The sequence below is a fragment of the Mustela lutreola genome, chromosome 7 (genome assembly GCF_030435805.1).
Source record: "Mustela lutreola isolate mMusLut2 chromosome 7, mMusLut2.pri, whole genome shotgun sequence".
Taxonomy (NCBI): domain Eukaryota; kingdom Metazoa; phylum Chordata; class Mammalia; order Carnivora; family Mustelidae; genus Mustela; species Mustela lutreola.
The window spans coordinates 52,552,350-52,580,111 of NC_081296.1; the positions used below are offsets into that span (position 1 = coordinate 52,552,350).

The window sequence follows — 27,762 nt, forward strand, 5'->3', positions numbered from 1 at the left end:
GTTGTGCTTGCTCTCTTAACACTTAAAACACTTAACTGCTTTTTACTACTCTTTTGGTCTTGAGCGTATGTTACTTGTACTATTTGAGATCTTCTGACAGGAAATGACTCATCATCTGTTCCACTAGACTCTTTGCTTCCACAGCTCCGGGGCTGAGTCGTAGAGATCTGGGTCCTCCTCGGAAACACCTCCCGTAGCACCTTTGTACCATTTGCCATTATGGGAATGGACTGACTCAGTATCTAATTGTTCTGCACGGTTAGAACAGCTTAGGGTTATTCTTACAGATGCCTACAATCTCAGATGGGTACAGCTAGATGTAGCTCAGAGCTGCGCAAAACAACTAAATATATTTTCTGGGGGAGGCACAGGTAGGAGGCTGAGTCCCTAAGGGGGAAGGATGGAGGGAAGTAAGCCCCGGTTTTAATTTCATTTTTCTCCTATTAAAATGCCCTTCTCGCATCCTTGGTCTCTTTTCACAGAATCCTGCCATCAGCATCACTGAAAATGTGCTACATTTCAAAGGTCAGTATCCGGGCAAATGCTGTCAGCTCTCTACACAGCGAAAGAGGCATGGTGGTGGTTTCTTTTTCTTTTTATCTATTTGTTTTATTCACTTTCTATTGATGCTCACCTCTCTGCTGCTCTTGGGGTAAACTAGATCATTTATAAACATATGATTAGGAAAGTCAAAGAACTTACTAGGACTTAGAAGTCCTGCTTTCCTCTTGGAGAGGCAGGAGATAGAGTGAGAAAGAATCCTGGGCTGGAAATCAGGACATCTGTCTTCTAGCGCTAATTGTGCTGTCCTTGGACCACTTGCTGACTTCTCTGGACTTATAAAAGGAAAGCGTTTGGTTATAATCTGTATTTCTCAAATTTTAGGACACCTGAGAAAATGTTCTAAGGATCCATGGACCCCAGTTTTTGAGAAAACATGTGAAGATTTAAGTACGGCCACTTTAAGTGATATTTGGTTCTGTTGCAGCTGGGAACACAGCTGCAAACACGGCCTCTAAACTTGTGTGTTTGTACTTGATTATAAGGTAGTTATCTAGAGGATCCAGAATACACTTCCTTTTTTTTTTTTTTTTAATATTATAATCAAAACAAAAAATAGAAATTTTCTTAATGAGACTTTGCAGCTCTCTGAGTCCACGCTCACTGGCCAGTTTAAGAAACACGGCATTCTAGATGATACCTGAAGCCTTTGCAGCTCTGACAGTCTTTGATTCTGTGAATCTCCTTTCTCCTTGGTTTGTCAGCAGATGCACTGCTGTGCCTGAGGGCAGGTCTGGATTCCTTGTCACCCAGTGGGGTGGGATTCTCCCTACTCTCTCTTTGTTCTCGGTCCTTGGAGTGTCATTAGTAAGTGACTGGGGTGGGGGTGCAGCGTAGGAGATATTGTTGAATTTCTGCTTTACTGGAGGTTCCATCTACCTTCACACGCTTGCATGAACGCGTAACCTGGCTCTTGTATCTGCTTTTCTTTTCTTTCTTTCTTTCTTTTTTTTTTTTAATAGATTTTATTTATTTATTTGACAGACAGAAATCACTAATAGGCAGAGAGGCAGCCAGAGAGAGAAAGGAGGAAGCAGGCTCCCTGCTGAGCAGAGACCCAGGATCCAGGACCCTGCTGAGCAGAGACCCAGGACCTTGAGATCATGACCTGAGCTGAAGGCAGAGGCTTTAACCCACTGAGCCACCCAGGTGCCCCTGTATCTGCTTTTCAAGAGCAGTTGTGGTAGCAGCTTAGATTTTTTTCAGTTAAGGGACAGAAGTGTACCTTGCCACTCGGAGGTTATGGACTGACTGCTCGACCTTAAGGAATTTATGGTCTTAGAGAACAATAGCCACCCGGAGCAGATACTAGGCAAACTATACCATATGTGGCCAGATGAGGAAGGAGAATCCCAGGAGGGAGCCAAATAATGGGCAAGTCAGAGAGTTAGAGGAGAAGGGATGTCCAGCCGTCCTTTGCACCTAGGCATGGCACCTTTTTGTTTTGGGGAAATGAGCCATGTCAAGGCATGGGAAGGGCGTAACGGTCAACCCAGGGTCTTTTCTCCCTGATCCATTTATGCTCTCTTAGGAGCGAGCTGAGGAAATTAGATATATTTCTCTTTTTCGCTCCATTCAGGATATATTAAAGGAGAAGTCAGCTTCTTCATTTTCTGTCCCTGGTTGGGAGGTGTTAGATTCATAGCTTTCTTTGAGGTTGTCCAGCATTTCCATACACCCTGAAACTTTCCTTAGCTGCAGTCAAGCTAACATACCTACCTGGTATGTCTCTGCCCTGGATTCAGTGCCAAACTAATCGTGAAAGTTAAATTTATAGCTCTGTGATACCGTTGGCTTTGCTTTCAGTATTCTTTTTCCTGCCTATTATTTGAACTTGGTTGTTATCAAGGCCACATTGGGAGATGAAGTAAATTATTCTGGAACTGATCGTCAGAAGGACATACAGAGATAAACTTTTGTCTGGGATTCAGCTTATCCAGTTGTCTGAGTAGCTCTGCTCATGGGCCCCCGCTGGTTTGGGCAGGGCCCATTACTGTTCATATGCCTCTGAACTGCACCAAGCTCTTCGATGGCCTTGCCCTCCAGCTCACTTCAACTCACATTTCTTTCTTTGTAGCTCAGGGACACGGTGCCAAAGGAGACAACGTTTATGAATTTCACTTGGAGTTCTTAGACCTTGTGAAACCAGAGGTATGTCCTTTCTTTTCTTACTTCCCTTTACATTTTAGGAAATAAATATGAGTGGTTTAGTGAAATAGGGGGATAGAGGTTGGGGGGGGGGAATGAAAACCAAAGGAGAATATAGTTCTTTTTGTTGGGAACTGAGTCCTGATTTTAGCTGCAGAGGAGTGGGAAAGTCAGAGGGCCCGAGAAGAATCTGGCCTCTGCCTCCCATTTGCTAGCACCGTGAACAATTCTCTTCACTTCTGTGAGTGAGTTTCCTTGTGTTCCTTGTGAAATGAAGGGTTAGACTAAGAAATCCTCAGGGGCCTTTCCAGCCCTGATACTCTCTGGTGTTAGCGAGCACAGAGAAGTATGTCTGTGGCAGGGAGCAGAGTTACATAAGGCAGGTGAGGTCCACGCCAGGGGCTTGCTTTCATGTGACTTTGCTTCAGGGGCAGTGGAAATCAGAAAAGGTGGAGGCAGCCGACCTTTAGAAAGAATGAGGGAAATATTGTTGAAGTTTCCTTTCTCTCAGAGCTCAAGGGAAACTTTTATGCCAGGAAGAGAGACAGTCTACTAGGAGGTGTGTTTCGGGTTCTGGAATTACACTCTTCTCTCTCGGGGCTTGAGCATACTGATCTCTCTGTGCAGGAGGGCTCATTTGTTTCGGTTGGTTTAATAGTCAGCAGTGGTTTAAGGGGTAGAGAACCTGTCACGGGGCTTGCTTTACAGGCAAAGGAAGAGGCCATGTAGAAGAATAATGAACTGGAACAGCCTCTGAGAATTTGAGCATAGCTGGGAGGTTGTTCTAGGCTATCCCTTGTGATAGAGCTGTAACCGATCCAGTAAATTCCAGCCTTGGAAAGACCTTTCCAAAACAAGGGCTCGCTATGCGGGGGCCTACTGACCGTTCAAATTCCGTCGTCTTCATGGGAAGGAGATTTGGAAGGTGAACATGTACTGAGAATGATTGGATGCCGTGCCAGGCATGGTAGAGATCTGGCAGGAGGCTCACCTGGAACCAGAACTATCTGTCTGTCTTACCCTGATTTCCTCCTGTGTCCTTCAGTGGAGGATCAGAGAAGGACCGTGCCGTTCGTACCAGTACTTTGCTGTGCCAGCCCTTGGTCTGGAGGTTCTCTTTGCATCACTCCTTGTAGGAACAGAGAAGAAAGGGGAACGAGCATGCCCTGCAGCACCTCTGTGTAACCAGCCTGGCTTGGTACAGTGGAAGGAGTCGGGGACAGGAAGGAGAGGGCATTCTCACATTCTCACTTTTTTTTCTAGCCGGTTTACAAACTGACCCAGAGGCAGGTAAACATTACAGTACAGAAGAAGGTGAGTCAGTGGTGGGAGAGACTCACTAAGCAGGAGAAACGCCCACTGTTTTTGGCTCCTGACTTCGATCGCTGGCTGGACGAGTCTGATGCAGAAATGGAGCTCAGAGCCAAGGTCAGTAAGAACTGCCCGGTCTAGACAAATCATAAGGAGCACAACTTATGGGGCGCCTGGGTGGCTCAGTGGATTAAGCCGCTGCCTTCGGCTCGGGTCATGATCTCAGGGTCCTGGGATTGAGCCCAACATCAGGCTCTCTGCTCTGCGGGGAGCCTGCTTCCTCCTCTCTGCCTGCCTCTCTGCCTACTTGTGATCTCTGTCTGTCAAATAAAATAAATAAAATCTTTAAAAAAAAAAAAAAAAGGAGCACAACTTATTTGGGAGTTATTTGGGCCACTTCAGATACCTATCTGGGTATGATAGAATAAAGACAACATTGCAAATTCAGTTAAAGACCTGGAAACAATTTTTTTGTTTGTTTTTAAGATTTTATTTATTTGATAGAGAGTGCACATGCATGTGTGAGAGGGCATGTGCAGGGGAAGGGGCAGAGGGAGAAAGAGTGGGAGAAGTGGACTCTCCTCTGAGCAGGGAGCTTGATGTGGGGGCCCTGGGATCATGACCCAAGCAGAAGGCAGATGCTTAACCGACTCAGCCACCCAGCTGCCCTGGAAACATGGTTTTATAGAGGTACTGGTCCTATGTTTTGTCGACTGTCCCTCAACTGGGATTCATTGAATGTTTTTCTTACAATTTAGAGAGGGTGATGGGATTTCGGGGAGGACAACCACAGAGGTTTCATTCTTACTGTGTCACATCACGGTTATACACTGTCAGGACGACTTAGCACTGTTGGTGCTTATCTTGGTAATCTGGCTGAGGGAATGTTTGTCCAGTTTCTCTGTTGCAGTGTAACTCCCCTGCCTTTCTTCACTGTGACTCACTATGTCCAGCCCATGCTTAAGGACTGGGGAGTTATGCTTCCCATCCTTACTGCGGAACATCCAAATACTTTATTTGGAATTCTTCTGTATGGGAGATTTGTCTGTTCTCTTCCATTTATTTATTTAGTCATTTATTTATATCCACATGGACTGATGAATATTTGTTTTATAGTTTGGTTTATAATCCATTACTCTGTTACTCATATTTATTTTGTTGTTCATGTTGTTCTAGCTTTGGACATTGGAAGCTCTTTCAGTTGGCTCTTCTGTCTTTTTGACAAAGCTCCGTCATTGTGGGGCTTTTTTTTTTTTTTTTAAATATCCTTAATTTCTGTCACTATAAGCTGCTGCAGGCTTATCTTGTGGATTCCCTGCTCCAGCCCTAGACTCAGCCATTCTTCAAGGAGTTCTGTTCTTTTTATTGGAGAGTCATAGTGGAAACCAAGATCTGAGCTCTAGATATTGTTTCTAGATCCTCTCAGGTGACAAAGTGAGGAACTATATGTGTGCAGACTAGCCCATTCATACCCTGCCCCTACCTATAAATATTTCTGTATGTAAGCATTTGTATCTCTGTTGACCTAATGCTAGTTCTTAACTGATGTTGGAGACATGATTTTAGCTTCTGGAAAAATTATGCTAAAATTCTAGAAGTCTTTAAAAAAAAAAAAAAAAGAGCAATCTGTTTCCTTCCCTAAAATTCTGTTTTGTTTCTACAACCATGACACATCTTCTGGAGGTCTTTTCCAGCTCCAAGACTCTGAGACTCTCCACGTTGTAGTTTGGAAGCCAGCTGATTGGTTGAATTCTCTTGAGCACTGGATGGGCATTCTATGGTGCTGGGGCTCCCTAGTCAAGGAGGGGTCAGGCCTGTGGGCACAATGAGCTAGGACATTTGCTCCAGTGACACATGAACACAATTGGTGGTGGTGGCTTTGGGGAAGTCGGGTCACTTACCCAGCATGTGGACTTTTGCAAGCATCTGGGAATTCTAACCTGTGTTCTTGGAAAACTTCTGTCCAAATTCTAGGAAGAAGAACGCCTAAATAAACTAAGAATTGAAAGCCAAGGCTCTCCTGAAAGTAAGTTGCTCCTGCTGCTGTGGTAGTTACAGTTAGCCAGCAACAGAAATGGGGGTGTGGAGGGGTGCGATGCGGCAGGAGAGCTAAAAATGATGTGTTTGAGGTGCTGAGGACTCCTTAATGGCCAGGGCTTACTCTGCACACCCACATCAGAAGCCTTCGTTTTTTCTAGTGTTTCCCTTCTCTTTGGAGCCTGACATCATCTGACAGCACCAAAGCTGGTCTAGGAGAAGGGGAAGAGCCTTAGTCCCCTGGACTGGCCCAGTGTCAGTGGTAGCAGGCCCTACCTAGACACATGGAAACACCACATAGGCCCAAGCTACATTTTCTCTGGCTTGGTCTTTTTCTCCCAGATGAGTGTGGTTCTGAACCTCAGAAACTCTGTTTTTGTTTCTCTCCGTCTAACCACTGAGAAGCGAGAAGCTCTGTAAGTGTATTGTCTTCTGGGCGATAGCGATGAGATGCGGCAGCTCTTTGCTGCTTTACTGCTGGGTGGAAGCTCTGTAGCAGGCCCTTGAGGGGTGAGCCAATGAACTTGGCAGGGCACGGGCTCTCTAAGAGTATCCGTTCTGGGGTGAGTTTTAGAGTGGCTGTTGTCGAACTATGTCCCATGGCTCCCAGGGATGCTTTGGAGGGACAGGCCAAGCAAGCGCATCCTCTTCAACCCAGAGAAGTTCTGCTTCTGTGTTTTATATGTCAGGTTCTGAATAAAGTTTGTTTTGAAAAGGAGGTTTCATTGCTTTAGAAAAAGATTGAATAACCACTAATGGAGAGGAATATTCCTTTAGAAGAACAAATGTGGGGCTTGATCCCAGGACCCCTGGACTATGACTCGAGCTGAAGGCAGAGGTTTAACCCACTGAGCCACCCAGGTGCCCCTGACCACCCTATTTAGCGCGATTATTTGAGCATCTGCCAAGGCTTACATGCAGAATGTCTGTTGCCTAGGAGTAAATATGGAGCAGCAAGATCCGAGCTCCATAGCTCTTCTCTTGAAATTATCCTTTCCTTTGCCCCACTCGTTTGACTCAGTCATGACTCTGAGCTCCTTACTCCTTTAACTCTGTAATTGGCTGTGTCTTCCCGAGCCTTAGGCTACAGACAAAATTAACATTCCTTATCCTCCTGCTTCTCAGGCTATACTTTTCCTTCTTTGCTTATGTCCTCATTCTACCCATCTTCCAAAGCCCAGGGCAGGTGCTGTGTCATCCCTGCAGGCTTGCCTGCTTCTCACTTCCCCAGCCAAATCTGATTTTCTCACCTTGAGGGTTTAACAAGACACCACCTGTTACTCTCTCCCTTGTGTTATGGCTTTCAGATTGAGGGCGACGTCAATTCCCAACATCTTTGAATCCCACTAGAGCCCCTCGGGACCTCACAGCTTCTGGGTGTTCAGTGGATCCTTGGTTGGATGCATATATGATCGACTATCAAAATTCTTTTTTTGTTACATTTTTATTTCTTTGAGCTAGTTTGACCTACATGATGTTAAAAAATTGTGGGATTATATGAAAATGACAAGAGCAGGAGCAGGGTGTAGCTTTATCTCCCTTCTTTAATGCCTTGTACAATGATCAGTCACTCCCTGGCAGAAGTAATTTTTCTCCTTGGATTTATAATATCTGTACACTTAGCCCTTCAAGGTCATGAGGGGAAAGACTGCTAAAGACATACCTCAGAGTGCAGTGTCCATAACTTTACCTTACCCTTTTCTCTTTGGGCCTAGGAGCCCAGGCTGGTGCACATCTGGGCCAGATGTCTGGGAGCTCAGGGTACCCAGTGGGAGAGAGGCGTGGAGTCACCAGGTCTGTCCCCACACCTGTCTGTTGCAGCTCAGCTTGTGATAGTTTCCTGTCTTGCTTTGCTTTTCAGCTCTTACAAGCTTGAAGAAAGGATACCTGTTCATGTACAATCTCGTGCAGTTCTTGGGATTCTCCTGGATCTTTGTCAACATGACCGTGCGGTTCTTTATTTTGGGAAAAGGCAAGCACAAAATTTCAACACTAGTTTTCTTGCTTTTGATTATTTATTTATTTATTTGACACACAGAGAGAGCACGAGCAGGGGAACTGACAGGCAGAGGAAGAGCATGAGCAGGGGGAGTGACAGGCAGAGGGAGAGGGAGAAACAGACTCCCCACTGAGCAGGGAGCTGGATGTAGGGCTCCATCCTAGGACCCTGGGGTCATGACCTGAGCCAAAAGCAGACACTTAACCGACTGAGCTACCCAGGTGCCCCAGCACTGATTTTCTTTTGTCAGTAGTTTAGCCTATTATCCACTGAAGGTGTCAGCAGTATCCTGCCTTTGGTATTAATAATAACCCCCCACCTTTGTGTAGCACTCAGGCCTTTCATTGTACTTCCGTGTCTGAGTTCCCTTGGCCTTGTGAAACAAGCAGGCTGGAGATTGTGTCCATTTAACAGGGGAGGAAACAGGCTTAGAAATGCTCCACATTCACACAGCTGGCCAGAGGCACATTTTGGGCTAGTGTTCCTTTCTCTGCTCACTACATGGTAGCTCATTTGTAACCAAATAAACTTACGTGGTATTTCCAGTGCTAGAGTTAATGCAAGTCCAAAAGTGGTCTTGCCCTTTGGGAGCCCAAGTAGATTCTCAAATGGCCTATTCTAAAACTGAATGAAAAGACTATCATAAAGATAATTGTTCTTTTTCTTTTTTTCTTTTAAAGATTTTATTTATTTGATAGAGATCACAAGTAGGTGGAGAGGCAGGCAGAGAGAGAGAGGGGAAGCAGGCTCCCTGCTGAGCAGAGAGCCCGATGTGGGGCTCGATCCCAGGACCCTGAGATCATGACCTGAGCTGAAGGCAGGGGCTTAACCCACTGGCCACCCAGGTGCCCCAAGATATTCGTTCTTGATACATTAATTTGTGTGTATGTTTTTTGAACTATATATTTAACAGAATTTTGACATAAAGTAAATGACAATGGAAAAATTTTGAGAATGTGATCTAAAGTGTTTTGAAGTTGTATTATAAATAATAAATCGGTAATAAAATTTGTGGGAAGAAAGGATAATGAGGGAGCACTTTGTCTGGTATGAAAGAAAGATAATTAAAGTAATACAGGATTAGTATAAGAAGAGAATATCAATAGAGCAGATTAGGTGGTCCAGAAATAGCTTTTACATTATGTATCTATCTCACAATTATATATGCAATATTAAAGGAATCATGAGTCAGTGGAAAGGGAAATATCCAATACTTTTTTATTGGATGGGAATTCTAATAATGTTTCCAGGGAAAATAGGTTAGGTTTGGGTGCATGAAGGAGGCAGGGATTCTCTTGGATTCTTTTCCTCACACTGTGTACAAAAATAAATTCCCCCCAAAAGATTTAAGAGTCCTATATCAAAAATTTAAAATGTAACAAGATACAAGTAAATGTTTATAAAAATCTCATTTGGAAAGTTAGGACTTTCTTTCTTTCTTTCTTTTTTTTTTTTTAAAGATTTTATTTGACAGACAGAGATCACAAGCAGGCAGAGAGAAGAGGAAGTAGGCTCCCTGCTGAGCAGAGAGCCCAATGCGGGGCTCGATCCCAGGACCCTGAGATCATGACCTGAGCAGAAGGCAGAGGCTTGAACCCACTGAGCCACCCAGGCGCCCCAAGTTAGGACTTTCTAAGCTTAAAAGAGAAGAAATCATAAAGAATAAAGTCAATATATTTGACTACAATAAAATATGTAAATTCCTGCATATCTAAAAATACCCCACTAAAACAACACTCAGATTAAAAGTATATGGAGGTTAGTAGCATGGAGATGGAGTTTGTGGAAAATTGCAACAGACACTAGCAGGGGTTGATTACATATAAAGAATTTGTTACAAATTGATCTAAAAATATCTAGATCCCATGGAATAGATAAATAGAAGTCATGTGCAGGTAGTTCCTAAGAGGGAGTAAAACCAATTAAATATACAAAAAATGTTTAACTCAATAATGATGAAGGAAATAAAAATACGATTTTGTCAGTTTTGTAAAGTTAAAAAAGATAACTAATTTAAGAGGACATATGCTAAAGTAGATACACCAGTGGCTACTGGAAAGGGCATGAGCACAGCTCTTTTATTAAATCACTTGGCAAAGCTCATCAAGACACCTGACTGTTCATGTCCTTGAAGCCGGTTATTTTACTTCTGGAAGCATGTTCTAAAGAAATCACCGAAACTACAAAAAAAGCTTTTTCAGAAGGTATACACTATGGCATTGTTTAGATTAGTGACAAATTAGAAGCTGCCTAGATGCCCATCAATGAGGATTTACTTTAGAATATTCATTCAGTGGAATGTTGTGAAGCAGATAGAAAATATTTAAAGAGTTTATAGTAATATGGAGAAATACAACAGGCTACAAAAGTAAAGTATAAATTCGTTCTTCCAGTTACATCACATTATATAAAATGGGGAAAGTACTGAACCAATACATGCAAAAAGATTGGAAGGAATGCACCATCTGAAAATGGTTTGGATGTGGACAGTTTAAAAATTTGTCCCTATGGGGCACCTGGGTGGCTCAGTGGCTTAAGCCTCTGCTCAGGTCATGATTTCAGGGTCCTGGGATCGAGCTCTGCATCAAACTCTGCTCAGCGGGGAGCCTGTTTCCCCTCCTCTCTCTGCCTGCCTCTCTGCCTACTTGTGATCTCTCTCTCTCTGTGTCAAATAAATAAATAAAATCTTAAAAAAAAATTGTCCCTATATTGTAGAAGAAATAGGAAAAATATCAGTATAATGGAAAATAGAAGCTCTGTTTACAAAAAGGGAAAAAAAAATCCTATAGTCTTTTTTTTTTAGCCCTTAATTTTCCCATCTGAGGGGTTTATAGTGGGTGAATTGTTATTAGCTCTAGAGTCATTTCAAAGAAGTGCATGTTGTCTTTCCAGCCTTCTTAAGACCTTAGAATTCTGCAAAAGCACAGCGGCAGGCTAGTGAAGACTTCACAAATGCCTTCTGTCTTAAGAGTCTCATGTGACCGGGCGCCTGGGTGGCTCAGTGGTTAAGCCGCTGCCTTTGGCTCAGGTCATGATCTCAGGGTCCTGAGATCGAGTCCCGCATCGGGCTCTCTGCTCAGCAGGGATCCTGCTTCCTCCTCTCTCTCTGCCTGCCTCTCTGCCTACTTGTGATTTCTCTCTGTCAAATAAATAAATAAAATCTTTAAAAAAAAAAAAAAAGAGTCTCATGTGACCAAAGGCCTATAGATGAGTTACTTAAAAAAAGGAGGCAAGTTTCAGACCTGCAGTTTTTCTTACTGTGGATTGATCACAAGTCTCATGGAACGAACAGGGACATGCAAACACCCAATCATCTAATTTAACATCGTTAGATTGACTCTCTGTTGTTCCTGTGCAAGCCTGCAGGCCATTAGGTGATCTAGTCCAAAAGCTCCTAAGTTATCTGGGTCATGTGTTTAAGCTGCTTGGATTTCTCATTTCTATTTTGGCTCTCAGCTCTTTACCAGCCACCTTCTAGAATGGAGCTGCTGGTTTATTTCTTCCCTTATCAGGCGTCAGAGACGTGGTAAGAACCTGGTGCCTGGCACCCAGTTTGCCCTTTGGAGTTTTCTCCTTTTGAATGAAGGGTGTTGGTAAATGGCAAATTAAAAAATATATATATTTTATTTATTTGAGAGAGAGTACAAGTAGGGGGAGAAACAGACGGAGAGGGAGAAGCAGACTGAGCGCCGAGAGCCGAAGGCAGAGGCTTAACTGACTGAGCCACCCAGGTGCCCCTAAGCTGATGTTTAAACTGTACTCTTTTGAGCCTTCTAGAAATGCTGTCTTTGGTGGTCACTGGCCTAACTGTGCCAGATCCTTGGAGGCACTCCTTGTGTTTGAAAGACAAGGACTCAGGAATCCTAAACCTAGTGCACCGTGTAGGCCCAAGAATTGTCAGTAGTACCGTGGTTGAGAAACAGGCAAAGAAGCATGTAGGAAGGCAGGATGTCAAGTAAGGATCAGTAAGAAAAGTAAAGGATTTTATATAATGGTCTGCTCAGAACTGATATGGCATTCACTGATGTTCTATAAGCAATAACTGTCATTTTAAATTACTACATAATAGTCCATGAAGTGGATTTATTATCAAACTTTCCATACACTTAGGCATTTAGACTGTTTCTACTTTAATTTACTTAGGAAAAATGTTTCAGAGAGCAATGTTGTTCCTAAGAAACTTGTTTGTTTTGTATTGTTTTAGATTTTTTAGTTAGGATAGATTCTTAGAATAAGAATTACTAGTATGAAACATGTAAATGATATCACATGTGATATGCTTGGTTTCCTCCGCCAATATGGTTTTTGAAAGTTTGTTTTACTTAGTACTTTTGCACCTCTGCATTTATTTATGGTTGCATGATTTTGAGATTTTAAAAGGCATGATTTTGAGATTTTAAAAGGCTAGATTGCATTCATTGTATGTGCTGTAGTTTAATTTTAAATTAAATAATGGATCTGACTTCTCACCATACCTGATACATAGATTTTTCAGCTTATAATAGCTTTTTTCTTGCATTTTATTATTAGTATTAGTATTTTAAAAAGATTTTATCTATTTGACAGAGAACAAGGGAGAGAGAACATAAGCAGGGGGAGCGGGAGAGGGACAAGCAGGCTTTCTGCTGAGCAGGGAGCCTGGTGCACGCCTCCATCCCAGGACCCTGAGATCATGGCCTGAGCTGAAAGCAGAACTTAATTGAGCCACTCAGGGGCCCTTTTTCTTGCCTTTTAAAATGAGAAGGACATACATAACCAGTAGAGTTTACTATTCATGACCTCACAGGTTTGTTCCCCTCCAGGTTAGTTTGGATAGTAAATTTGAATCTGAGTGGCTATTTATTATACTTTTCCTTAAATTCCTTTCATGCAAGTAGGTATGTAGTTTGAGACATAATCCTGTTGGAATTCACCTCCTGATTTACTCTTATTGTGTATTTGTCCCATAGAGTCCTTCTATGACACATTCCACACCTTGGCCGACATGATGTATTTCTGCCAGATGCTGTCAGCTGTGGAAATGATCAATGCAGCGATTGGTGTCACTAAGTCACCAGTGATGCCTTCTCTTATCCAGGTACTGAACAATTGACCTCAGATTTCAGTAGTTAGTATGTATGGCATACTTCCGTGAGAAGTTACAATGAGTAAAAATCTCTTTGCATGGAAATAGCATTATTTTATCTGAAAGAGGAGGAAAACTTTTAAGCCCAAGGATATTTTCCAGAGTAGACTTTTGCCATTTCAGGTCTGGTTTGTTTATAATATCTTCATGAAATCACAAAGTTATAAAAGGTTTTAAAACTAGGGAAACTTGATTCTCAAGCAGGAGCAGAAAAACTTACCCACAGTCTTCTCAAGTAGTGATATGCTTGGTTTCCTCCCAACTTGGGTAGGTGAAGGCAGTGCAATCCTAGGAGCTCTTTTCACTTTGGACGTTCTTCCGTATACGAAGGGGATTCTTTTGACTGGTGTGGGGATTCCCCCTCCCCTTGATAGGTCTATGTTGTTTCTTCATGTTTGGAAGATTGCTATCAGGAATGGGGCATCAGAGTCTTAACTTCCTTGCCCTCTTTCCTGTGTAATCATATACTATTAAATACAGCCCCCCACTGCTGACTCTGGAGGCAACAGGTGATTGATTTCTGGTTAGTCTCTTCTGGAGTCCTGTTTCTGTAGTTCTACCCTTTCCTGGTATACCGGCCCTGGCATGCTGATAGTAGCAGTTGCAGGGTAAAGGGTTTTAATCCAATGGCCTTGTTACTCCTGGGGTTTCTGTTCTTGGAGAGAAGCCGCTTTTGTTCAGTCTATAAAATAAGAAGATAGTGAGGGACCCACTGATGTGGAATAGTACTTTTTGTATGTCAAGGACTAGTGCAGATAAGCATGAGGCTGGAATTTCTAGGTTATGATGGAAGGGAGGCGTTCAGTACCCTCCCATCGCACCGCTCTGAGGAGGGCCGTTCATGGAGAATGCAGTGTGAGCGCAGCCCCCGGGAGTTGGGCACGCGCCAACACAGCTCTGGCTCGGAAGCAGAACGCAGAGTAGAAACAAGTTACAGATTACTACGTTGTATTTCAGAAAGTTTAAAAACAGGCAAAGTGAAACAGTGTACTATTTAGAAATACGTACATAAGCAGGAAACCTATAAAGAGAAGCAATGGAATGGTTAACCCAAGGTAGTAGTTACTGATGGGCTTTGCTATACTGGTAATGTTCTCGTTTTTCACCCGGCTTTACGCAGACACAAAAGTGCATTTGGCAGTACTCTTTACACTGTGTTCGAGTGTGTATGAGTGCTTTTGAAAATCAACTATTTGTGATGATCTGTTTACACAGATATACACAGTCTATTCAGAAAGACTGCTTGGGGTACTTTAACTTGTTCCAAACTAGAACAGAGGCTTTCACTAGCTGAGCTCAGGCTTTTTTTTTTTTCCCCTTAAGATTTTATTTTTAAATTTTTAAATCTCTACCCCCGGTGTGGGGCTTGAACTCATGACTCTGAGATCAAGAGTCACATGCTCCACTGACTGAGCCAGCCAGGTGCCCTTCAGTCTTTTTCTCTTTACCCTGAATTTAGTGGGGCTAAGTTTTAGGTAACACATTTATATAGTTTTTGTGGAATATATTTTTAAACTTTTTCCTCTCTTTTGGGTTCTTTTAATAGCTATGTGGAAGAAATTTCATTTTGTTTATCATCTTTGGCACCATGGAAGAAATGCAAAACAAAGCTGTGGTTTTCTTTGTGTTTTATTCATGGAGCGCAATTGAAATTTTCAGGTGGGTAGAAATGCCAGCATAGTGGATTGAATGCTTTTCCTTTCTCTGGGGCTGCTCTCTTCTGGAGGGAGTTTTTTTCAGAGTCTCATTTGGTTTGAGATTAGGGTTCCGTGTGTAGGGAGCTCTAGCTGCATCTTTGTGCTCTGAAAAGGTGAGGCACGTTTTTTTAAAGCAATCCTTGGATCATAGTACCAGCCTGGGTACTGGAGAGCCGAGGGAGTCGAGAGGTGCAGAGGTGGAAGACCCAGCGTGCCCTTCAGAATCCTGCTGTCTTGTTGGAAAGAGGACTCATCCACATGGAAGAATTTTGGAAGGGGAAGAAACATGGGATTGAAGGGGTAGTCAGGCTGGAACTAGTGAATACCAACCTTCTAGAAGGAAAGATAGAAATAAATCTTGACTACGGGATTACTGAAGTTTGAGTCAACCTCTTATCTGATTCTGCTATTCTCAGTTGTCAATAGAAGAAATATTAAAAAAAGATCCAATTAAAGTAGAGGTACTGTTCGCCTGAAGACCATACATATTCCATTTCTTTTTTGGTCAGGTGGAGCAGGGGTTTTGCAAAATGACTCCTCAGCTCTAGTTTTGGGGATATTTTGGCAAAGTTAAGTTGAAAGGGAGAAGAGACAGTAGCAGCCCTAGACTGTGTCTTGAGGTAATTTTTTAAGTTAACACATAATATATTATTTCCTTCAGGGGTACAGGTCTGTGGTTCATCAGTCTTACACAATTCATAGCACTCACCATAGCACATACCCTCTCCACTGTTCCATCACCTAGCTACCCCATTCCCTCTCCCCGCAACCCTCCAGCAACCCTCAGTTTGTTTCCTGATATTAAGAGTCTCTTATGGTTTGTCTCCCTCTCTGATTTCGTCTTGTTCCTAGATTGTGTCTTAACTGTTGTCTGAATTCCATAATATCCCTTATACCCTCTAATCTACTAATACAAAGGTGAAAGAGATTTTAAGTACTTAATATTAACTCTGGAAAGAAAAATTTCTTTTTTTTTGTTACCGCTTTTTAAAGAGTGTGTCCGATTCTAGATGAGAGGTCTTTTGTATAATTTTGAAATTGCTTTCTTTGAGAGAGAGAGAGCGAGCGAGAGCGAGCAGGGGAAGGGCAGGAGGAGAGGGAGAGAGACTCTTAAGCAGGCTTCATGCCCAGCATGGAGCCCAATGTGGGGCTTGATCCCATGACCCTGAGATCAGGACTTGAGCTGAAATCAAGAGTCAGACACTTAACCGAGTCACGTAGGCCCCTGTTTACTTTGATAACAATCATTTATCCAGAGATAAATTGCCAAGGTGTCTGTCATCCTCACCTACTTAGAACATAGATCAGATCTAGTAATAAAGGCAAAGAGCTTTTGAGCATTCATTCCACATGCTGAACTATTGTAAAGAGGGTTCTTATAGGACCTAAATTTAGTCTACTGTCAGAGAGTTCACATCCATTGAAAATTGGGGGAAGAGTGTGATGGGAGTTTGTGGGTAGATAACCCAGGATTAGAATTCTGTTCTGAAGAAGCCATGTGTGGCTAAGTGTGAAATTATTCTTCTTGAATGACGTTCTAGGGTTGCACTCAGGACCTGAAGTGCTTTTCACATCCAAATTTCTTATTTTCAATAGGTACCCCTTCTACATGCTTTCCTGCATTGACATGGATTGGAAGGTGCTCACGTGGCTTCGTTACACTGTGTGGATTCCCTTGTATCCTCTGGGATGTTTGGCAGAAGGTACTTTCAAGAACCCTAGGTTTTATAAGCTTAATTCCAAAGGATAGCTAAGCTGATAGGCCAAAGCTTTCTTCCTTCCTCTGACATACAGGTGTTAGACTTTTTAAGAATTTCTTTCTAGTGGCTTCCTTCCATGATACTCCTGGTACCCAGACTATTCCAGGGAAGTAGCTTATTTTTATAAGGTTTGGAAGCTGGGCATTCATGTATCGCATGCTTCCTATTTATATGGTGTTTAGAATTTTCTAAAGCAGGTTCCTATCAATGATTTCCTTTTATTCTTACAGAAACCTAGTGAGTGAGTCAGGTAGGGTTTTTCTCTCCACTTTATAGAAAACTAAAGCTCAGTGCTGTCAAAAGTAGTGTTTCTTATTCATCTTGTTGTCAGCTTAGAGGCTCATCGTTTATGAAAACTAGGGGGAGAAATGGAATAGGCATGTGCCAGCCCCTCTGTACTATCAGGAGGGAAGCATTTTCAGCACACCCAGAACTGACACTGTGGAGGGTAGAAGCTTCTCTCACTAGAGGGCACTGTATTTCATTTGCTTCTGACAGGTTCGTGTTTCTCCTTTCAGCTGTCTCAGTGATCCAGTCCATTCCAGTATTCAACGAAACAGGAAGATTCAGTTTCACATTGCCATATCCAGTGAAAATCAAAGTTAGATTTTCCTTTTTTCTTCAGATTTATCTTATCTTATTATTTTTAGGTAAGTACTGGCTCTGTAAGACTTTTTCTGGTCACTTCTTAGAGGGCAAAGTTAAATGATACAAAGTTTTCGAAGCCTTTGTTAGGATTTTTATTTTCAGAAGAGGAACATAGAGTTAGAGAAACATAATTTTTTACAACAGACCTCCCGAGGACATATATACAAATGCTATATGTATTTCTTCTATATCGCCAGCGACTGAGGGATCTTGGTTGTGCTCTTGGTCACTGGGAATTCACCATATTTCATGTTTAAAACAATGTAAGAAGCTTTTCTTTCTTTCTTTCTTCTTCTTTTTTTTTTTTTTTTTTTTAAGAAGAAGCTCTTTTAAAGTAGAATAAGAAAAAAAAAAGATAGAATAAGTACATTTTAATTTTACTAGTTTCAGTGACATATTCCTTATCCAGAGTTTACAGAGGTGATAATACCATTGACAGCAAGGAAGGAAGAAGGCAGGCAAGGTCTCTGAGCAGCCAAGAAAGGTCATAAAGCTTCAAACAATAGGAAAGCACCCCCCGCTCCAGCGCCACTCCTCATGTAAAAACAGCTTATATATTCATTTACTTTTATATAAAATCAGTTGCCTTAATTCATAAAAACTAAGAACTAAAAGAAGTAAACCTAATTATTCCAAGTATGAGAGATTTAAAAGCTTCCTAAGCATAAGGACTGTTTACTTTAGATAAAGTTCCAATGAATTTTTTTTTTTTTTTTTTAAAGATTTTGTCAGGGAGGGAGGGAGCACAAGCAGGGGGAGTGTCAGGCAGAGGGATACTCAGGCTCCCCACTGAGCAGAGAGCCCAATGTGAGGCTCCATTCCAGGACCCTGAGATCATGACCTGAGCCGAAGGCAGATGCTTAACCAAGTGAGCCACCCAGGTGGCCCAGTTCTAATGCATTTTAATATAATTTACATATTCTCTTGTTTTAGTTTACAAAAATCTTAAGGTGGCCCTAAGTATGGCTGTGTGGTCTTCTAGCAACAAGATATGACAACAGATAGTCTATTAATTATCTATTGCTGTGTAACCAATTACCTCAAAACTTAGTAGCTTAAGACAACAAATGTTTATTATCTCAAGTAGCTTCTGAGGGTCAGAAGGCAGCCTAACTGGGTGGCTCTGAGTCCCTCCTGAGGTTTCAGTCTGGCTGTCAGTCTGGCGGGCGGTTGCCATTTCTGCACTTGACGAGGGCTAGAGGATCTATCTGCTCCAAGCTCACTCATGTAACTGTGAATAGGAAGCTTCAGTTTCTTGCCACAGTATTTCTCCAGGTGGCTGCTCAGGAACACAGCTTCCCCCAAGGCAAATGGTTTGAGAGCCAGAAGCCACACTTTTTTTGCCTTCAAAAAAATGGATCTACAGGGGTGCCTGGGTGGCTCAGTTAGTTCAGTGTCTATCTTCAGCTCAGGTCATAGGCCCAGGGATCCTGGAATCAAGTCCCACATCAGGCTTCTTGCTCAGCAGAAAGCCTGCTTCTCACTTGCCTGACGCTCCCCCTACTTGTGCTCTTTCTCTCTCTTGACAAATAAAATCTTTGAAAAAAAGCATCTATTTTTTAAAGAAATATGACATATAACATTGTATAAATTTAAGGTGTACACCATGTTGATTTGATTCACTTATATACTGTAATATGATTACCACTGGTAGATAGGACTCGTACCTGTATCACGTCTGCCCTGCTTTTTGTCACCTGTAATCTCAGAGGTGACATACTACCACTTTTGCTGTATTCTGTTGGTTATACAGACCAACCTGTTATAGTATGGGAGGGAATACAAAAGGGCATGAGATACCAAGAGGTAGGATCACTGGGGACCATCTGGGAGGCTAGCTGCCCCAGTGAGAGGAAGACTACAAAAAGTAAATCCAAGAAGCTAGAAAGCTTGGTTCATTTAGCATGGGGGGACAAGAGCCCTGCACCCTTAGGAGCCCCTCAGGGAACCAGCACATGGCAGAAACACAATTAAATATTATACATTATGGGTATAGATGATTTGCCCAAAGTTACTTTTTGGTCAAAGGTTAAATTTTATTCAGTTTCTCCTTTTCTATTTCAGAAAGATTTCTAACCAAAATATGTGAAAATGTTTGGCCCTTGAAGGGAGTATGCTTCAGTTTGGAAAATGGACTCATTATGAGAATTCTTTACTTCTATTACTGGATAAATCTAGTGTTACTGTAGCCAGGCTCCATGAGGTGTGCATACTGAATATGTTAAGAGAGGACTAAGTATTGGAAAGACACTTAAAATATCTTACCTGAAAAGCTAGAAGGGTAGAAGCATTTTAATGTGCATTAACCCTACCAGCTTTGCTTTGTTTTCGTACACTCTAATTTACAAGGTTTTATACTCCTGCCTAGTTTGCCCACAATGTAGTTGTTCTTATTCTTTAGAAATAGATCTTAAATTTATGTAATTTAGAAGCAGTACTACACTCAGTTATGTTTGCATATAGATCAGAGTGCTTTTGTAAACATATATTCTCCCATACTAAGTCTGTAAAATTGGTGTTTTTAACCCTCTTGTACAATGAGGAAACAGAAAGAGGCTAAGCCACAGAACTAGTTAGTGGTCAAGCAGGATTGGAAGATTTTTCTGACACTGAAATCCTGCATTTTCTTTTTCTTTTTTTTTTTCGCACTTCAGGCAAAGCTTTACTAGCAGTCACTGGGGCAATTCCAGGAGGCCCCCTTGGGGAAGGGCTGCAGGAAACAGACACAGGAAAGCAACAGCTTTTGGGTGGTGGCCCAAATGGGCACTCGGGGCACGACAGTAGCATGCTGGGAGTCCAGGGAGATGGCTGCCTCATGACCCTCTCCCTGTGAAATCCTGCATTTTCTAATTTACTTCCCAGAAAAGAGTTTCATACCTTTTAGACTATTGCTTAATGCATGTTATTGTGTAGCCTTGAATTAAAAATTGTGGGTTGTTTTTATACTTCAGATTTATGGATTTCATTTTATATAAATCTTACCTTGAAAGAATGAAGGAAAACTGAACTCTAATTAATGAAATGTTTAGGGGTGAAGAGTATGGATTCCTGCAACTTAGTGAAATACATCAAAAATCAGATGGGAATGAGCAGGTGACAAAGTGAATATAAGAAAAAGTTTAAGTTTAGATCTAAGTGTTGGTTCACTGAACAATATTTTACTTTTTATAGGTTTGAAAATTTTCATATTAGAATATGGGAGAAAATAAAACAGTAAACCCACTGGGAAAAAAGAGTGGTCTCTAATGCACTGTTGAGAACTTGGCCAGACTTGTAATTCCCGAGCACCCTGCATTAAGCACCGTGCCATGGGACAGGACAAGCAGCCATCTAGAAATTGTCCCTGTCCCAAGAGCTTCTGGTTATAAAGAGACAGATTCCATTTTCTCATTGGCTTTGTTCTTTTTCAGGGTTGTACATAAATTTCCGTCACCTTTATAAACAGCGCAGGCGGCGTTACGGACAAAAAAAGAAAAAGGTCCACTAAAAAGATCTTGAAGACTTCTTGCCAGTTTGAGCCTAATCTATAATTCTTACAGTTTTACCTTCTTGTATTGATGTAAAAGTTTTTTTAAAGTTAAATGATTAAATTCTCAGTGAGGCTATATTCCCTTCCCCCCGTAACATTCCTGAATTTACCGTTATTATCTTAGTGTAGTACTTGCATGACATGGATTCCCGATATCTGAGGACAGGTTTGTTCTTGTATATTCCATTAATGACAGCAAGAGACAGCCCTACCCCCAAGCACTCCTTGTCCAGTCGCTTTCACACGGGCCAGAGGTCCTACTTCAGTGCCCTAACCCTGCCAGATACTGGCCATTCTTACAGCTGGCCTTTGTTCATTTCAGCTGTTGCTTGGAGGGTAAAAGAAAGAAAAGGAAAAAAAAAGGCACTGTTCAGGCAGGACCTTATACATTCTGTCCCTGAGGGGTGGCACTGATAAAATATTTGAGTCTGAGTGGGGCTAGAGAACACATTACTTCTGAGCATCTTTTGGCTTCTACCACCACCTGTCATGACAGTGCTTACCTGTCTGCACACCGAGGCGGCACAGAATGATGTGGGAGAAACGAGAGGCAGAACCTTGGAACACCATGATCACTTATTTCATTCCTAGCTAAATCAGAATGATCTTCAACACTAGAGAAAGATGAAACGTTAGTTTAGAAAACGGTGAGATTATAAGCGTTCCAAACCCAAATGGCTACAGGTGTCAGAAGGGTCAAACCGTTAGTGAGACAGCTGCCGGAAGGGTGGCCTGTGGCAAACAGGAAGCAGAAGAAATGCGCAGGCAGTCCAGTCCTAGCCTGTGCACGTACATAAAACGGCTCTCTTCCTTCTTCTGTGCTGGCTAAGTCCATTTCCTTGTAAACCTGTCAGAATGGCTGGTGGAACCGACCTCAGAAATGCCTGCCTTTGCTCTCTTGTTGTTTCACTGGTCAGCTCTTGGAGAGGGAAAACAGTGGGAATTTTGGCTAGAGAATCTTGAAAAAGCTTCCGGGCTGGAAACCCACCCATAGAGGAACTGAGAAAAGTAGAGACATTGTAAAGTTTGACCATTGTCAAAAATATCATTGTTTTCCTCTAAAACATTCCAGGTTCACCAAATAAAATATGTGTTAGAAGTAATGCTTGTATAAAAGAATTTAAGAACATGGTAGCTCTTTCTGTTCTGCCATTTCTGTTGTTCTTGGGTGAGAGGGGACTCCGTAAGTTACACTGTTTCTCTGAGCCGGATATGGAAACTTGGTTTGACCTACTAAAGACATCAGATTAGCATAGGCTGGCTGATTTTTTTTTTTTAATAAGTTCATTGCACTGAAGGATATTTTGCATGTTTGTAACTTCTGTCAACACTTGTTTGTGTTAACTTCTGTTCTTTCACCTGACTTTATTTGGACAGATCAGCTTTGCAGTATATGCTGCATCTTTGTGGCAGAAGCCTGTATTCCTAGTGATTGTTATAAACTCCTTTATTGCTATCTGAGAAAGCAAAACATTGTGTATTTCTATTAAACATTTACAGTCAAAATCCTAACAACTTGTGCTTAAAGATCATTTGGTCTGTTGGGTTTTCAGGTTGCTAATGATAAAGTCATTTGTCCAGACAAAATATTATACTGCACTGCGTGGTGAAATGTTAAATTCAGCGTGTGAAAATGGTTGCTTGGGGTGAAGCCTGCAGGAGGGTTAACCTCTGGAGTCCACAGAGCAATCTGAAAAGCACTGATGGCAGAAAGCTTGGAGAAGTTACCTGACTTGCCTAAGGTCCTGAAGCTAGTGAATGAATTGATACCATACTGATGAGAGAACAGTCAGATCCACCGGGGTAGAACCTGGCTGAGGCAGAGACCTAACCAGTGTCAGAAATAAGTCCATATGGAACCCAAGAACTCTCAGGACTTAAGAAATCTGTGCCACTTAGGAAGGTGAAATTACATCCAGGTGATAGGACAGACCAAAAGACAAAGACCCATTAGTTTCCCAATGAATCCATTTTCTAGAAAATCAAGTATTTTATTTTCATTAAAAAACAAAACCAAACCAAAACTTGAAGTAGGAATCATTTTATACATTTATAGCTGCTGTTTAAGTCTGTATCTCAAGACATACTACACCAGAGGGTTACCATCAAGTTTTTGCCCAAGTTCTAAGGACAGTTCTGAAACTTAATGGTGTTGGACTCACATTTAGCAAGTCCCAGACAGTCTGGGCTGGGCTGCTCATTCCAAGGACAGAAGCTGGAAAATGTCCTTATGGTTGGAGAGGAGAAGAGGTACCTTTAGCTAGCCCGAGAACCCCGGCTGATTAGGAGGAAGTGGGGAGAGCTCTGTATTTATCAGTCCTTTAAGTTACTCAGGAGGTGTGCCCATTGTGGGAGCAACAGTGGTTTTTTGGGGCTTACAGACTCCGCTCCAGAAAACCAAGGTCAAAGCCCAAGCAGCACAGCCCAGCAAGTGGTGCTTCCGAGGCAACCTCAGGGAAGTGTTGGGGGGAAGGGGAGTTCTTGCAGAGGTGAACAAACTGGAGTTTTTACCCTAAATCCTTTTCACCTGTCATGAAAGAAAGCAGGAAGGCTCCCAAAGTCAGTTTCACATTCTTTCAGTGCTGCTCCCAGAGAAGTCTGTATGCAAAGGTGTGATGTTGTGCTCGTAACCGGCATACTCAGACGTGCCGGTGCTGGCTAGCTTGAGTTGCTGGGCAGCGTGGGTCAGCTGGAAGGCGGCGTCTGGGTGCGCTGTGTCGGGCAGCAGCGTGCACTCCCTTTCCAGCATGTCAGCCACTCCTTTAAGCAGGTCCAGGAAACCAAATGCCAGGGCAGCCTTTCGTAAACGGTTTAGCTCCTGAAACAAGATAAAAAACAAACAAACAAAAAAAAACCCACCAGTGTTCCTGAAATGTACTTTTCTTGTCACATACTTTTTAAGTGCTCAACTTAGAATAAATTTTTCTTGATCCCTGAACTTGTGAGCATTTTTACAGAACAAATGCTTGTGCAGAGATGCCAGTAACAAGAGACTGCCAAGAGGATTCCTCTTGGTGATCAGAATGGCTGACTGAAACAGGCAGTCATCACCACAGTGGGTGAGCGCTTACACCAAACAGGGTGAGACACTTCCCACACATCATTTCATTCACTCCTAACTGTCAGGAGGATGACTTTTCCCGTTACTCAGGCATGGCAGAGGCTAGCCCCAAACCTCAGAGGACTATGAACCCTCTGCTGCCTCTTCTCTGGCTGGGCCTCAGACTGAACAACAGTGAACATGTTTGGAGGAGGCTCTGGAGGATTCAAGAAGTCTGACCTGAAAGACTGCCACCAAAAGAAGGGTTGGGTAGTGCATGGAAGCAGAGAAATACAAAGAGCCCCATCAACCACTTAGCAGTGCAACTAGGCCACTTGTGTAGCCTCTCTGAGGCTCAGTGTTCTCATCTGTAGAGTGAGAAGGAGGATCTCTTCCATATGCCTGCTGTGGGGGCTCACGCAGTTGCCCGGCAGAGGCCCTTCCACATCTGATATGTGGGACTCTGTAAAGCCAGAAAAGAGAAGTGGGCTTTCTGACCATCTCTCTACTATCATCTGTTAACAAGGGGGAAAGTTCAGAAGAGGGCCAAAGTACAAGTGTGCCTTCTTGAATAGACAGCTGACGACTGTAGGGGATAAAGGGACTATTGCCAAGGGGGGTCATCAAGGGCCTGTGTGAACTATGGGCTTCAAGGGGAGGGAGGGCATGGCTGGCTGAGCAGCTCTCTGAACTCTGATTAAGGTTGCTCCTGCTTGAGGTCACCAGCTTGCCACATAATTAGGTTTGAAAACAACAGTGACATAAAGGTAATGAGATAACACCCAGACAAAGTAGCCCGTCTGTTCTCCGGAAGAGATGCTAGCCTTAGGTAGGCTATGTGCACCATAAAATATTAGTAGCTGGGCTACAACTGACAACACAGCATGCCTCACACTGCCACTCAATTTAATTTCAGCAAACACCAGATGGAAAGGCAAGAAACAAGGTGTTTACTTAAATGAACCCCCAACTCTACCCACTGGTTATAAATTTATTCCCTCCACCAATAGCTCTGGATTAGCTAGGTAGGATTCTGGAGGGCCATCCTTTTGCAATTCATATAAATACAATTTTAGTAGTCCTTCCTGGAAGCAGCTTCTCTGGTAGCATAAGAATGTTCTGGGAGATCATCATCCCAGGAAGTCACCCTGGTTGTCCAGGGTTAGACTGGACACTCATATGAGAGTGGTACGGAGAATTCAGGGCTTTGACTCACAGATTCTTTTGACTCCTTTTCTCAGCCATTCAGAGCAGCATCAAGACAGAGGAGCCCTTGTGTACAGAATCAGGCCACTTAAACACTTCCAATTCTTGGATTTTTAGGGCAGCAGTGAACCTATCATTTCTATGGACTTTACAATGAAAACACTGAGGTACAATCCAAACATTTCTCATGCCTGTCCATGTTCACTCTTTTACCCCATACTCTAATTGCTGTGAACCATTTATTTTGGGGACATATCCCAGCCCCCCTCCCCCCACCTCACTGTAATTCTGACAGTCTTACCTTATAGAATGTCTGTGTTTTTTCAGGTAGTTTCCTTGCATTTCTTAAAATCTTCTGTACATCTGTCTGTCAAGGGTAATAACAGTTCAACATTAGGGTTCTGTGGTAAAAGGGGAAAGAATACAAAAGGGTGGTGCTAGATGTTTAGAGGAAAGAAATTGGGAATAGAGGTGCAATGTCAAGATGAGGATCCCTCTGAGTCAATGTCACTGTAATTTACATTAGTAAAGCATCTCCCTCCTTCAAAATGTTTGATGATGATAAATCCCTTAGTAACAGAAATGAACTTGTCTCACAAAAATAAACCCAATAAACCTATACATCTATGGCCAGCGGCTTTCTGGCCAGGGTGCAAAGACCATTCAATGGGGGAAGGAACAGGCTCTTGGACAAATGGTGCCAGGACAGCTGGCTATCCACATGCAAAGAACAAAACTGGATTCTTACTTCACACCATATAAAACAAACAAAAAAAACAACTCAAAATGGTTCAGAGACCTAACTGCAAGAGCTAAAACTACAAAACTCTTAGAAGAAAACATGGGCATAAATCTCCATGACCTTGGACTGGTCGTGATTTCTTAATTATGACAACAGCAGCATAGCAACAAAAGAAAAAAATTGACAAATGTTCTTAGCAGTATTATTCACAGTAGTCAAAAGGTGGAAACAATCCAAATGTTCATCAACTGAATGAAATCCAAAGGAAGGAAGTACTGATCTATGTTACAACATGGCCAAATGCTGAAAACATTATGCTAAGTGAAGGAAACCAAACACAAAAAGTCACATGTTACATGCTGTTATTTATATGAAATATCTAGAGTAGGATGAATCCAGAGTCCAAAAGCAGATTAGTGGTGGCCAAGGACTCGGGGAAGTCAGGAATGTAGAGTGACTTGCTTAACAGGTATAGGGTTTCCTCTTGGGGTGAGGAAAATGTTCTAGAACTACACAGTGATGATGGTTGCATAACATTTTGATTGTACTAAATGCCACTGAATTTAAAATGGCTGAAATGGTGACTTTGATGCTATGTGTTTTTCACAATTAAAAAAAATACATCCAGAACAGAACAAAATCTAAAAAGTCATTTGAGAAAAATTCAGCTTTCCTTCTGACAGGGAAGTACTGGGGTCAGGGATGGCAGGAGAGAACTTGATTTTCCAACAAAACCCCTCCCCCACAGCCACCACAGGGTGTGTCCAGTCTCTATGCAAAGAAGAAACCGTGCCATCAAGAAGCTATTTCCCCTGTCAGGTGGCCTAAGTAAGTCAGTAAGTCAGTGGAGGGAGAAATATCACTGAGCTTGCATAAAAGCAGCATACCTCGAGAATAGTGTAATCTTAGCTTTCCATAAAAGTGTTGTTATTAAGGTGTACTGCCATTGCTTGGGTTCTACTGTGGGGACAGAAAAATAAACCCATGAAGTTTTTATATCCTTCTCAAAAAACTGTTGTCAAAGATTAAACCCGTTCTGTCAATGCCTCACCATGTCAAAAATTTTACAATGAAATTCAATGCCAGGAAAGTATGTCTCTCTAGAACTGACATGCTTCCTTCTGTCAGACAAGAAAGGTTATATATAACCCTACATGTTGCTCTTCTGACCCTGATAGCAGAAAGCTCGGAGCCAAATTGCTCAAATATAATCATTTCGCCTTGAGTTCCCGGTGCAACTGTCTCCCCTCTTCCTCTAGGTTTTGTACTGCTCTAAATTTTGTAAGAAGTGATTTTGCTGCATACGTGTTTTACTGTAGGCCACCTCAAATCCTTTTTGGAAATAATGACAAACATTAGAAGTAAGTGAATTACTAAATATCAAAGGAAAGGAAAATCAAATCAGATGTCTTAATTGCCTGCCAGAATCCCTCCCCTTGTCCCCAGCAGAAAGCAACTTGAATGGTAATGTTACCTGCAGGCCACTGGGTTTGATCCAGACGGTCACATTCTGAGCATAACTGCGTTTGTTTTTGGGCTGCAGGGGAAATGGGCTCTTATTGTCATCCTCTCCGTAAGGATTTTCTTTAGCATCTTAAAAGGAAAACACAATCTTGAAATGACATCTGGCAAAACATAATCAATTACATTTCCAATTAGGCTAGCCGCTCTCTGAATCATTCAATCTTCTTCATCCTGTTACTTCCCTAATTAAGAAAATCCATTCACTTCCCTCAGGTTAGGGAACCTGTTCCCAAACAATGCCACTGATGTAGGAGACTAAACAATCAACTGAGGCCCAAGTAGGTAAAAAACCAAAACCAAAAACAAACCCAGCTTAATGTTTTTAAAGAGACAACCTTCACTTATTTGCTTTATCAATTGAGATCAGAGAGAATAAAACTAATACATACATTCTAAAGTACATATTTAAAGAATATATAAACACACATAATATAA

General features: G+C 42.2%; 2 protein-coding genes across 11 annotated transcripts in view; one reads left to right on the forward strand and one right to left on the reverse strand.

Moving 5' to 3' along the window:
* Positions 1–22,330, forward strand: part of HACD3 (3-hydroxyacyl-CoA dehydratase 3) — a 39,513-nt gene extending 17,183 nt beyond the window's left edge. Inside the window, exons 2-11 of the mRNA XM_059180841.1 lie at positions 483–525; positions 2,639–2,712; positions 3,973–4,137; positions 5,995–6,046; positions 7,919–8,029; positions 13,006–13,133; positions 14,728–14,840; positions 16,475–16,581; positions 17,157–17,288; positions 20,697–22,330. Of these exons, the coding sequence (XP_059036824.1) occupies positions 483–525; positions 2,639–2,712; positions 3,973–4,137; positions 5,995–6,046; positions 7,919–8,029; positions 13,006–13,133; positions 14,728–14,840; positions 16,475–16,581; positions 17,157–17,288; positions 20,697–20,773 (1,002 nt within the window). The 3' untranslated portion in view covers positions 20,774–22,330. The remainder of the gene's footprint in view (positions 1–482; positions 526–2,638; positions 2,713–3,972; positions 4,138–5,994; positions 6,047–7,918; positions 8,030–13,005; positions 13,134–14,727; positions 14,841–16,474; positions 16,582–17,156; positions 17,289–20,696) is intronic.
* Positions 22,331–22,781: 451 nt separating this feature from the next.
* INTS14 (integrator complex subunit 14) overlaps positions 22,782–27,762 on the reverse strand; it is a 36,865-nt gene continuing 31,884 nt past the window's right edge. For 9 of the 10 annotated variants that reach the window (XM_059180835.1, XM_059180839.1, XM_059180840.1 and 6 more), the window contains 3 exons: positions 27,278–27,396; positions 25,363–25,428; positions 22,782–23,633 (listed from right to left, as the gene is read on the reverse strand). In XM_059180835.1, the coding sequence (XP_059036818.1) occupies positions 23,382–23,633; positions 25,363–25,428; positions 27,278–27,396 (437 nt within the window). In that variant the 3' untranslated portion in view covers positions 22,782–23,381. The other variant, XR_009355424.1, reaches the window with a different exon arrangement.